General features: G+C 39.3%; 3 protein-coding genes across 6 annotated transcripts in view; 2 read left to right on the top strand and 1 right to left on the bottom strand.

Moving 5' to 3' along the window:
• LOC144063680 (putative E3 ubiquitin-protein ligase HERC1) overlaps window positions 1-5,626 on the bottom strand; it is a 50,238-nt gene extending 44,612 nt beyond the window's left edge. For 2 of the 3 annotated variants that reach the window (XM_077585448.1, XM_077585446.1), the window contains exons 1-2: window positions 5,167-5,626; window positions 407-1,409 (exon numbers count right to left, since the gene is read on the bottom strand). In XM_077585448.1, coding sequence (XP_077441574.1) covers window positions 407-1,378 — 972 coding nt within the window. In that variant the 5' untranslated portion in view covers window positions 1,379-1,409; window positions 5,167-5,626. The remainder of the gene's footprint in view (window positions 1-406; window positions 1,410-5,166) is intronic. The other variant, XM_077585447.1, reaches the window with a different exon arrangement.
• esm1 (endothelial cell-specific molecule 1) lies at window positions 5,141-9,725 on the top strand. Of its 2 annotated transcripts, none has more exons than XM_077585454.1 (3): window positions 5,141-5,702; window positions 7,586-7,985; window positions 9,202-9,725. In XM_077585454.1, exons 1-3 carry the CDS (start codon window positions 5,385-5,387, stop codon window positions 9,432-9,434), a joined length of 951 nt encoding a protein of 316 aa, XP_077441580.1. In that variant the 5' UTR covers window positions 5,141-5,384; the 3' UTR covers window positions 9,435-9,725. The 2 variants fall into 2 exon arrangements, with proteins under 2 accessions (XP_077441580.1, XP_077441581.1); XM_077585455.1 differs by having other exon boundaries at window positions 5,590-5,702; window positions 7,300-7,985.
• The window catches only part of arhgap24 (Rho GTPase activating protein 24), a 56,488-nt gene continuing 48,953 nt past the window's right edge, over window positions 5,572-13,106 (top strand). The window contains exon 1 of the mRNA XM_077585449.1: window positions 5,572-5,702. The gene's annotated coding sequence lies outside the window, so the exon portion shown is untranslated. The remainder of the gene's footprint in view (window positions 5,703-13,106) is intronic.

Here is a 13,106-nt window from a genome sequence, read left to right on the forward strand (position 1 = left end):
CATTACAAATAGAATTTGTTCTCAATCACCTGAATAAATAAAGGTTAAATAATATAAATAAGCATAAGCATAATACAGATAATATGAATAATACAGTGTATAGAATATTAATTAAACTGCAATATGCATTTCTAATAAGTCCAACATTCATTTTAGCATTTCAATTAATAATTGATAACTTCAACTGTCCAACCATCCATTCTCTATACCGCTTATCATGTTCAGTGTCATGGAGCTGTAGCCTCTCCAAGCTGATTTTGAGCAAAAAGTAGACGACACCCTGTCCTGGTCGGCAGTCAATTGCAGGGCAAATACGTATAGAGCTGTCTATACCAGTCAGGCAAGTGTACTACCAGCACAGTATTTCTAATTACGTATCATAATGATACATGAAACTATAACCTACCGAAAACTGTCTCATCTGAAGGAGAGTTTGATGGATAAAATCGAATCCCACACCAGCTGCTTGGTGTGTGCTCAGTGCGGAGGAGGAAGACGCCGCAGAGGTGCGTGAGGACATGGAGGCCGCCAAAGCCACCTCCACCCACTCCAGGAGAAACTTGAGCGAGCCTCTCTGCATGGCCAGGCCGAGCAGCAGCTCCAACGCCAGCCGCCGACCTGTCAAGTCGGCGCCGCCACTCCCGCTGCTTGCTGAAGTCTTCTTCAGAAAATCGGCCACTTGTGCCAGGCAGTCCAACCCGACTGAGGGGATCTTGCTCTCATTGGCCAGAGAAAGTGGTGGCAGGGAAGCCAGCACGGCGGAGGCGGTGGCCAGGACGTCGTTGCACAGCATCGACTCGGGGTGCGCGGAGGCTGCATACCTCCAGTTCTGCTGCAGCAGCGAGAAGAGCAGGCTCAAACCCGTCCTTACGCCCATCTCGATCAGAACATCCGTGCCCGACTTGACATTGGGCAGCCCCCCTGGCAGGCATGGCTCGGAGGCCAGCTCAAGATGCCCGCATTCCGCACCGCTCTCTGTGACCTGTGAGGGAAGCTGCGCACGGAAGTTGTCGTGGTACTTGGTGTGAATGGCGTAGAAGATCCTCTGAAGAGCCACCAGCCTGTGGTGGAGACCCTGCGTGTAGCGCGTTTGCGTCAGCATGCGGCGAGCCAGCCATCGTTGACTCTGCAGCAGCGACAAGAGATACTCCTCCTTTTCTGCGGCAGCGCAGGACTCGCACTCAAAGTCAGGCAGCCGAGGGCCGACGAGTTCCTGGACGGGCTGAGCAAGACTCACCACCTCCTTGTTGTGGAGAAGCCTGCTGTAAAGGGCGGCCGCCCCTTGCCTGGTGGCCGTTTGCGCACTGTCCTCTGCCGCCCAGTAACTGTTGAGGTGTTCCCGCCACTTGAGCAACACATGAGTCTGACAGGGCATCATGTCTGAGCATTATCTTCACCTTGACGAGCACCTGAAAGATGAGGAGAAAGACCCAAAGTTGAGTTGATTAGGATTTGTTTCTCAAAGAGTTGGACTTGGATGCGCCATTCGAATGCAAACTTTGGATGTAACTTTGATTTTTGTCTGTTTTCATCATGGTTCTGCTGAGACTAGACTTGGACTCGAGGCTGGAAACTTAACACTATAACATCACTTGTAAAAAGTTTAGAAAGACTTGAGATTCGATGGATATGGAGGACGAAAAATGCCAAAATAAAAAATAAATAAAAGTCAGAAATAAAAACGGATATGAAAAAATATAATTCAAAAATTAAATATATAAAAAATAAATCTAAATGGAAAAAACAACAAAAACATAATGAATAAATAAATAAATAAAAGTAAAGATAAATATAAAATAAAAAAGTAGATTAAAAAAACCCAAAATGAATATAAAAATAAATGTGGAAATCAATATAAAAATGAAACTATAAATATAATTAAATGACAATAAATAAAAACACTTTGCTCTCATATTTATTCATTCCATGCTGCAGATGCTGTCGGCATGAAATGCGTCATGAAATGGTATTCAAATGAGGGGGCGGTCCTAAGTGTGTCTTGGCTTGAACTATTCTCCTATTGGGTGATCAACATGTCAGTCTATGTATGACTCTGCCTGTTCTACAGCAAGGGAGAATTCACACACATGAGAGAAAAAAATGGAACTTGTGTGAAGTTGTCGAGCAACTCAAGTCGCAAGTTGTGGTGACAGTAGACAAGATAGTCGTCAATTGCTGGAGCTCTCCATGCAAGCCGGCGAGACTTCCTTGGCGCCAGCCTGCTTGGTTGAGAGAACACTCCACTATCGAAAGGCAGTTTGCAACTGCGGAGTCCAAACTAAGACACGCCCCCTCATTTGAATAACCTTTAATGAAGTATTTCATGCTGACAGCATCTGCATCATGAAATAAATAAATATGAGAGCAGAGCCTTTTTATTTATTGTTTGATATTTTAAATCTATTTATACATTTATTTTTGTATTTATTTCCACATTTATTTTATATTTATTTTTGTCTTTTTTTTATTACATTTATTATTTATTTATTTCTATATACAGGGAGTTCTCAAGTTACGGCGGAGTTCTGTTCCTACGCTGGTGATGTAACCCGAATTTCGACTTAAGTCGGACTTCCCCATTAAAGTCGATATTTACATTAAAATACTTTGTACATTTATTTTAAAAAACATAGACCCGGAAGACGCCGGAAAAAATATTTCGTGTTTCGGCTGACGGACGGCGGAGCGGAGTTAATTCAAGCTTAAACACGGAAATGTGATGCGCCTGATGGCGATCCAACCGGCTGATGGACGTCCGGTGCTGGCGGTAACAACAACACAACTTTGAATAACTTTTAAATGGCGTGATTACTGTGGGAAATTAACGAAAAAGAAGGTGCTACAGACGAGGTACGGGCACCGTAAATTCGAAACGACATAGGTCGCGTGCAACGTATTTCGAGGACTCTCTCTGTATTTGTTGCTGTTTCTATTTCCATTTATATTTATTTTTTGTACTTAATTGTTCAATTATATTTTTTATCCGTTTTTATTTTCACTTTTATTTATTTATTTATTTTATTTTATTTTTGGTCCTGCATAGATGGATGTGTCTTGGCTTGGACTCATGCTTAAATACTTGAGACAGATTTGTGACATGAACTTCATCTCAAAAGTGTGTTTTGACCTGGCCTTGATAAACAATATTTTGACATTATAAATGTATTTATTGATGGGATAGCCAGACGTGGGCATGTAAGTAAATGTCACCGGTCCCGCGGTCCGTCATTTGTCATTCGCCAGTGTCTGGGCCAAACCAAACTGTAATTGTCAATTTGTCACTCATCATCATCGTCATCGCTATTTTAACCACGCTTCCGCTTAATCGCTAAATTATAGTTCGTCACCGCTTTTTTAGGACGTCAGCCAGTCCATTATCGTCACTCTTTCACTCTGTCAACATCCATTACCACACACTCCAATTTTGAAAGCCCATTCCCGCCTTTTTCTTTGACTGTAAGAAGGGGAGAGGGGAAAAAAATATTTTTCTTTCCTCCGCAGACAAAACCGCAAAATTTTTGCCAGTTCCCTTCAACAAGATGCAGACAATGTGGAATTGATCGTATTAGAATTGAAAGCAGTGGGGGATCATGGTAACAAAATCATCATAATAATTTGTGGCATATAGATTGGAAAGTCAGTTTTGATTAGGTGACCGTGAGAGTGAACCAATCAGGTAAATGAACTGTTGATGATCCAGGGCCAAAACAGAAGTCTCAGGTCGAGGGCTTCATGCAGGGCCCCACTTAGTGCTCAAACGTGACATGAGCCCAGGAGACCGAGGGAACTCCAAGCATGTTTGCATGCCTCTTTTACTGCAACACTAGAGCTATATGATTTCCAGTCTGGGCAAAAATAGCCAACAGTGACACGGTCAAGTCAGCTCAGCTCACAGCCGCCACAAGCAAAACAAAACTAGCTACTAGTACTAACTTTGTGAACTTGAAATGAAGCGAAATGAATCTTCTTTAAAGAGTCAAGACTGTGACTGACTTCAACCACATGTTATAAAATTGAACATGACATGTTAATAGTGCCATAAAATTTTCTTTTCAATTTCGCCTTAAACAAATATGAGAGTGAGTGCAGCTTGTAGCTGGAGACTCAGATGAATACACTACAAAAAAAAAAAAAAAAAATTAAACTATATTTAACCGTAGTCATTCATTGCAGTAGTAACCACAAGATTTTGTGTGGAAATTGGTGCATAGCTAGTCTTTGTGTTATTAGAAAAATATATTTGTGAGTAACTTAAAGATTGACATTGGCAATAAAAGATTGCTGTCAATTGAGTATGGAAATCAACACTAGCATTTATTACACACATTTTTGTTTTTGTGTTAGTCATTTTGAGTACATTTTGTTCAATCTTGCATGTACAGTATTGCTAATGTTAACGATATGCAATGGACAAAGACTTATTTCATTTGGTGACTTTTTTTTATTTAATTTTTTATAATATGATAATACTGCTCAATGTGATCATTTTGGCCACTATAATTCATCCATCCATTAATTTAAAAATAAATAAATAGATAACTCTCATGCTCATTAGGATCGCAGCTGAATTGGAGAAACTAGAGCCTATCTCAGCTGACTGTAGGCGGGAGGTAACACCATGAAATTGTTCCAAACCTTAGAACTGTGGGAGCAGACGTTTTGGGTGGGAATCCCAAACTTTATTTTGCATACAGATAGCAAAGGATAAAAGGGCCTTGTTCATCTTTAATTTATTTTACTAAAGCTAAAACCATACTTGAAAATCAAACCAAATCAGAATTTGAGGTAAATCTAACCTCCATGCTGACGATGACAAGGAGATTTTCATACCATTTCATCACAAGTCCGAGGTTGGAATGTTTTGTGTGTTTTATAGAATGGAACATAACATCATCCATTAACTTTACATGAAGGATGTCCTTACTCTAGTACGTGGGCCATGAGGAGGGGTGAGATGGATGGGGGTGGGGGCTCGGTTGCCAGGACAACCCCAATAAAAAAAATGGAGTAGCATACGAGATTGATTCTCATGCAAAGATACGTTCAATGAGCATCCATGCTAATGACATTAGCCGACTTGATGGTCCCCTTTATTAGCAAGACATGACCCAGCCCCTTCCGGAGGAGAGAACATCACACACCGGCGGTGACATTGCGGCGACTCACCTACACAATGGATAACACCTTAACCGCAGTCCGAGCTCCACCGGTTCCTCCGAGTGAGCTAACGCGGGGCAGGGCTGGCTACACTGCGTCTGTCAGGGTGAGCCAAACAAGCCCCCCCACTCGGCTCAGTGGCTGGGTGACAGCTGGCGGCAAAACAAGCCCCGCTGCTCGCTGACGTCCAGACGGGCGTGTGACGATGGCGAACAACAAGCGTTGACATGTATGTTAGCTTCAACACATTTAGGGCGTTTGAAAGCTTGAAGCCGCTGACAAGTTTGCTGGCTCGGGAGCACCTCCGGCGGGTCGTCAGCGTAACCTGTCCCGTCAGAGGGAGCTCCTATTCGGACAAAAATATCATGCCCCGGCTTCTCCCTCCTCCTCCCTCGCCTCCTTCTCTTCTTCTTCTGGGGCTGTATCAGCTGAAGGCGGCCGGCGTCGGATGTCTACCTTACCGCCATCTTGTGTCTCACAAGTGTCGAACGCCGTCTCGTCCTCGTCAATCATCGTCATCAATCACCATCATCACAATTTTGCTGGTTAGTTTGTTAATATTTTATTTTAAGATTGTGAAACTGATAATTCACTACGTTGTGTTTAAATAATGGCGCAAGGATGTGGCTGTTTTGCATTCGACAAACTCTCCACCCGTTACCAAATAAAAATGTCACTCAAGTTGTGCATACAGAAATAAGAATTAGGGTGAGGTCTACCGAAATAAATAAATAGATAGATGAATAAATAAATAATACCTCTTTAAAATCCCTTTAAAATATTGCCAACATTATTTTGATATCTTGTGTAATACTACTACTACTACTACTACTACTTTATCTATCTATCTATCTATATATATATATATATATATATATATATATATATATATATATATATATATATATATATATATATATATATATATATATATATATAAATTGACTTGTAAAACTAAAAAAAACACATGGGTTTCCCCATCTCTGGGGGCGGCCTCTTTGCCACCTGCTGTCAACTGAAAATGACGTCACAGTTGTTTAGGTAACAACACTGATCTGAATATATGACTGGATAGCTCATAGGCCTTAGCGGTTACCGTTAGCCCATACACGCCCTTGCAAGCCAGTGAAGTCACAGGACGGCCATTTTGCTCCTCCCATCTCGCAAGCAAACAACTATATAAACTATACGGCATACGTACAGATTAGATATATACAGCTCGTAGGCAGTTAGAATAGGGCCGGGGGATGGAGGGTGTGATTTTTGGCGGGGTGGTCACTATTTCTAACAAGTAAAAAAAAATAAATAAATAAATAAAATAACAAGTGGAGGTATGTGCTGCTTTGAAGACCCCCTTTTTCTTTTATTGCTCAGTTCTAGACCCCAATATTAGATTTGGCTGAGGCATCTTTTGTTGAATTACAGTTATAATTCTTTAATAAAAATATACAAGTTTCCTCATGTAAACATAATTAAGCATATCATTTATATTTTTGTTTACATGTATTTAAGGCAAGTTGTAAAATGTCTGAAGTCCTCTTGTTTATTTTTTAACAAATTTAAAATATCATAAATCATGCTGTTTCTACTAAGTACTGTCTCAAATGTTCTCCAATTTTGATACTGTAAATGTATAGGGTAGTATGCTGAGAAACGTTTTTTGAGAGGAGCAATATGGCGGCCTCGCGGCTTCAAAAGTCTTGGCCTTTCGGCAATCCAGTCATATATGCAGATCAGTGGGTAACAACCAAACACGGCGCACTTGTTTTCTGAGTTAGGCCATGTGATGTTCGTAAACAAGCCATGATTGGTCTTACTTGAGTCCTGAGCAACTCTGATGTTATTTTCAGTCAACAGCAAGTGGCAAAGTGGCCACCCTCTGAGATAGCTAAAAACGGGTGGATTTTGCTGCTTAATTCATATTCCACAAACGCAATATTCATCATAACACCGTGTTTGGACTAGGGGGGCTTATTGTAAATAAAAATAATAATATCTAATGAAATGCTGGAGGGGCTAACTGGAGCTACAACAATTTCTGAGAAAGCTAGAACCACTCTTAGCACCAGTGTAGCGCCATCCCTGGGGGAAAACATCCGTTTTCACTCTTGAAATTTTGCCCATTTCCAAATTTTGCCCCAGGACCTGGAAAACAGCGCCCTCTAGTATAAAGGTAGTCAGTGGCAAGCGGGACCGATGTCAGCGCGGTGCCTTGGTCTCCCACAAAACAAAGCAAAGATAACTTGTGGCATGAGGTCACGTGGATTGCAGTTCCTGGATGGCGGCTCGGCGCTAATCCCATGCACTTCCACGCCGGATCTCTAAAAAAAGGAGCGGAATGAGGAAATTGACGAGAGCGAAGTGCAAAACAAACTTGTTGGGTGAAAAGCAGCTCTGGCTGATGCTCGCCTCCTCACTCCCACTCCAGTCCCTCGCAGAGGCGCTCCTCCACCACAGCAGCTTCTCATCATCAGCACCACCATCCTCTTCCTCCTCGCCAGCCATGTCTCTGCTGCTAGTCACGGTAGCGCTATCCTCGCTGCTCGCCCACGGTGCCTATGGCGCTGCAGCCCAGGCGTGGGGCTCCGGTGCCAAGTACGCCGTCAACTGTCCGGACAGGTGCGACGCGGGGCGCTGCGGCCCCACGCTCGGCTGCGCGCGCACCGTGCTGGACGATTGCGGCTGCTGCCGGGTGTGCGCCGCCGGCCGAGGGGAGCACTGTTACCGCACCGTGTCTGGCATGCACGGCGTCAAGTGCGGACCGGGCCTCTTCTGCGAGTTCTACAAGGACGAGGACGACTATGGGGATGAATACGGCGTGTGCAAAGGTAACGTTTAACTCATGGGACACGTTGCACCAAAATACTGCAGGATATGTTGTTGATCTCACAATTTGATTTTGTTGTTCTGAAGTTAGACGCACTCCCCTTATCCCCGTAACTTTATGTAAATACGCACATGAGACATTATTATCGACATGTAGGCTATATAATTAAGTGAGAATTAGTTTTAAAAATCATCTGCCTATACAAAAGATAATGCTTAGTTTTTTTCCTTAACATTTTATGACTGCAGGTGAGAGACTATAAACTACAAAATCTCTTTCTAATATTTTATTACAGAACAAATATTGTATTAGAAACTGCTTCTAATATTAAAACCTAAATCTCTGTATCTCTGATAAAAAAAATATAATTTCTAATATTAAAAAAAATCTAAAAACAAGTAATAGAACTGTCAAATATTAAACAAATTTTAAATATATTGATTTCAAATATTAGAAATGGGTTTTCCTATATTAATGCCCCAAATTGTATCAAATATTACAAAACAACATTCTGCATTTCAACTACTATATTCAATATTTTATTCCAACTGTATTTGATAAGAACATTTCCAACTGTATTTGATCAGAACAAACTGTTTCAATTTTATGTAAAATATTCTAGGAAATATTATAGACATTTTTTTTATGTTCCAGTTGATTGTTTTTGTTATTTTATAATTAAAAATGTGTAATTAAAAATATCCAAATTAGTTTTTTTTAAATGCTCCTAATATTGTAATCAAAATGTTTTACTCTTGATACAAGAAACTACTTAGTTGTCCTAAAATATTACACTGAATCCAAATATTTGTATTTAAAAATATTAAAGTAATGAAAAACTTTTATTGAAATTATTTGTTTAAAAATATAATATTATGAACTTAAAAAATCTATATATTATTATAATAAAAAAATTATTACAGTTTAGAATGTTTTAATAAAAAATATTGTATTCTAAAACTAAATTGCATAGTATTAGAAACTGCTTCTAATATTTGTATCAAAATATATAGCAAAATAATAGAATAAGTATACGGTATTTGAATATAAAATGGTAAAATGTTGATTTAACAATATTGCATGATATAGGTTGCAATGGTGTACAAATCATCACTTGTTGATCCAGCTTAGTACAGGTGAATTTTATAGTTACGTGGATTATTTGGGGTTTTAAAATAAGTAATTAACTTAGTGCTATTTGTTTTGTCTCCTTTCAGACTGCCACTTTGGCACCTATGGCATGGAGTGCCGTAAAACTTGCAGCTGCAAAGGCGGCGGCCTGTGTGACAGGGAGACAGGCGCATGTCTCACCCTCCGGTTCTTCGCCAAATTGGCCGGCAAGCTCAAGATGGAGCCTCAAAGTGGAGACGAGGGTTCGGGAGAGGTTCAGTACTCGGACCAACCGGCAGCAAATACATCCAACGCTTCCAAGCGGCTCAACCCTCGCTGACCACTGCATTCAATACAGTCTTTCAGTCATTTACTCAGTCAGTGGGAATGTAGCATTAACTTATAAGAACAGACAGGGCTTATTTTATTATCATATTCTTGACTGCATGTTGATTTTATTTATATGGTTGATATCATCTTTTTACTCTTGATTCTCCAAATGTATAGTATGCCTTCAAGTGAGAGAAGAGGATGTATCATTTTTCATATCCATCATCTCTACTGTGTACTGTATAAAATATAACAAAATGTAAAGAATGGTCTTACAATTAAATCCAAAGTGATCAACGAGCGTTGTTTGTTAACCTGTTTCTGGAAGTGTCTTCTGCTGCAGCAAAACTGTTGTATTTTTATGTAGGCTAATATTTGATTCGAGAAGAAAACATTTGGTACTGTAGACCAAAATATACTGTTTAACAGTTAAGAAACTTGAATAAGACACATTGGAATAGGCCTTGAATGGTTCATGTTCTACCGGATGAGTTATCTTGTAAAATTTGACATTTTAAAATCTGATCCAAAGACTATAATGACATTTGAGTCCCTCAAGGGTCCGTTCTTGGGCCCCTTTTGTTTAGGTTGTATATGCATTGGCCTTGCTACCTACAGTATAGGGTCAGATTTTTCAGATTTTTGAGTTGACTGTCTATGCAGATAGCTATCTGCTTGTTAACAGTGGGATTGTGAAGCCCTTTGAGATTCTTTTGTAATTAAGAGCTACAGTATACAGCACAGTATAAAGTTGACTTTGTCTATGCAGATGACCCACAGCAATATTTATAGTTTTACCAAATGACAGTTTAATTTCCTTCAATTAATCCTCAGCAACACAGTGGTTATTGTTTTTGTCAGTAAAGAAAAGATGAACACATAGTCATTTGTTATTAACAAAAAACTAGTCCAAAACCTTATGTGCTAATAGATTGTAATCAGATTTTTAGCAGTCATATCAAATCAGTCACCAAAACAGCCGTCTACCAGCTGAAACCATCCAGAGTGAAGGGGTTTTATGTTACAAGCAGACCAAATGCTGCTTATCCGTGCTTTTATCTCAAGTAGACTTGATTATTGTAACTGAGAGCAACTCTTTGACTGCCAAAAACGTTAAATAACGTTTAGTAAAATCCTATGGAGGAGTGCCTAAGACGTTAAAAGACGGGGGTTTTTTTTTCAAAACAGAGGTGAAACTAACCATTTTCTATTGTTGATTACTCAAAAACGGAATAAGGCAGAAACAAACTTTTTTTTTTTCTGATGAAAGATGAGAGTCCAATCTTTCATTTGGTAGTATGTGTGTTTCCATAGTCCAAACACATACTTTTCTGTGGACCTTGAAAGATCAGTCAAAATGCTTAAATCGGCTGGCACCCACGGCATCCCTTTTCTGAAAACGTCTGGCAGTCAAAGAGTCAAACACCTGCAGCTCATTTCGAATGCTGCAGCTCAGGTTCTGACCGGAACAAATAGATCAGAGCATATTACTCCAGTCTTAAACGCTTTACACTGGTTCCAAATCAGATGTAGAATAGATTTTAAAGGTTTTCTCTTGCTATAGAATAGACTTTGAAGCTTCTGGTCTATATATCAATATTTGTTTTAGGACAAGAATACACTGAAGAAATACTAATACTATATCTGTGCTCTGAGATATGCACACTCAAATCAAACTGTGAAGCTTAGAATTTGAAGCAAACATGGTGAAGCAGTATTTAGCAGTTATACTGAACACAAATTGAATAAGCTGCCAACATAAGTTAAATCAACCCAAAATGTGATTTATTTATTTTTTAATTTAGGTTAAAAGTGCTTCTTTTTTTCTTGGGCTGATAATTTTGCTCTATTTGAAGTAGCTGAATAAAACATTGTTTTATAATATGCAATAATATGTCTAAAATCTTAGAAAGGGTTTTTAAAAATATATATATATTAATACTGATATAATTTGTTCTAAAATGTCACTAAATATTGAACTGCTATTACATATATGAAAATATTAGAAACTGTAATATTTAATGTTAAAAATATTCTAAAAGTGCAGGTGTAACTTATGAAGTAAGATATCAAATATATGACAATAACTGTTTCTATATACAGTAGGTTGTTTAAGATGAGTATCTGTAATCAATATTACAGCATGACAACATATTAAATATTCACAGTATATTTTCTTCACTGTCTATTCCCAATTTCGCAGTATATCCCAAAAGTTCAAAACGCTATGGAATCCCACGACGGTGTTGAAAGCCTCACCTCAGACTCTTTAAACACGTACACAAAAATGTTTGTGCCGCATTCGGCGTGTTTATTTCCTGCACTTCCTGACACCTGTGAAAATGGCCCTTCTTCCTGTTGTTGTTGTGTCTGCCCAGGCCGGGAATTCAAGAGCGAGTGACACTCCGAAAAAGCTAGGAATTTTTGTCACACGCGCACACACACAGACACACACACACACACGCAAACACCAAAAATGGTCCTGTCCTTTGCCCGTTGGAGTCACGAAAGGACATGTTCAATGACTTCTCCCATCAATGAAATAGAGTTAATTCAAAACAAATTTGGGTTACTATAACAATTTTAGGAAGTCTTCAAATCAGTGAACATCTAAATAAATTAACTCAAAAAGTGTTTTAGCTGATGATAGCCAATTGGGCCAACAAAGTGTGTTGTTATACTGTTTCTGTAAATACTTATAAAAGTCCAGGTGATACTCCACAAACACCTTCCTGCTCACTTTCAATTACGTGTTTGACAGCCATTCAATTTGGGAATTTAACCCTATTTTACACCTCGAAAGTCACACTAAAGTAGTTGGACTTGGATGTCATGCAAGTAATTAGACCTCAATTAAGCGAACATCACAAGATATCATGTGCTTTTTATTTGACTTTTTGTGACACATATACATTAGCGGAAGAAGAAAACAATAGAGCCTCCAAAGATGGATTCCAAAAATCGGCCTGTAAGGTCATACGAAACTTTGAGAGTCGATGTCAAGGGTTTGAGTTTGTCTTAAATTGTCTTTGCTATGTTCTATGTGCCCCCACTAGTGTAAACACAGTATTCTGATTAATGTTGCATTTATGGAATATGAATTAAGCAGCAAAATCCACCTGTTCTTATCCATCTCAGGGCGCAGCCATTTTGCCACTTGTTGTTGACTGAAAATAACATATTAGTGGGGCAGAAGGCGTAGTCAACTAAAAAAGTTCCTTTCAATAATATGTTCAATGTATGGAGCCCCTAAGGTGACATAGTCGGGGAAAATAAGTACTTTGCGTTCCCTCGCAAAAAAACTTTGCGTTCCCTCGCAAAGATTGCGAAATAAGACAAAGATTGCGTTACCTCGCGAAACCGTTTGCGTTTCCTCTGAAAGATTGCGAGATAACGCTTTTTTCTTTGTGAGAGGACGCAAAACTGTACATCAACTCATTTAAAGAAAAGGTAAATCAACTTGCTTAAAAAAAATTGCAATCTCTCACAAAAAAAAAAAAAGCGTTATCTCGCAATATTTGCAAAGAGAACACAAACGTTTTTGCGAGGGAACACAATTTTTGTCTTATTTCGCAATCTTTGCAAGGGAACGCAAAGTTTTTTTGCGAGGGAACGCAAAGTACTTATTTTCCCCGACTATGTCACCTTAGGGTCTCCATACATTGAACATATTATTGAAAGG

The sequence above is a fragment of the Vanacampus margaritifer genome, chromosome 14 (assembly GCF_051991255.1).
Source record: "Vanacampus margaritifer isolate UIUO_Vmar chromosome 14, RoL_Vmar_1.0, whole genome shotgun sequence".
Classification (NCBI taxonomy): Eukaryota; Metazoa; Chordata; class Actinopteri; order Syngnathiformes; family Syngnathidae; genus Vanacampus; species Vanacampus margaritifer.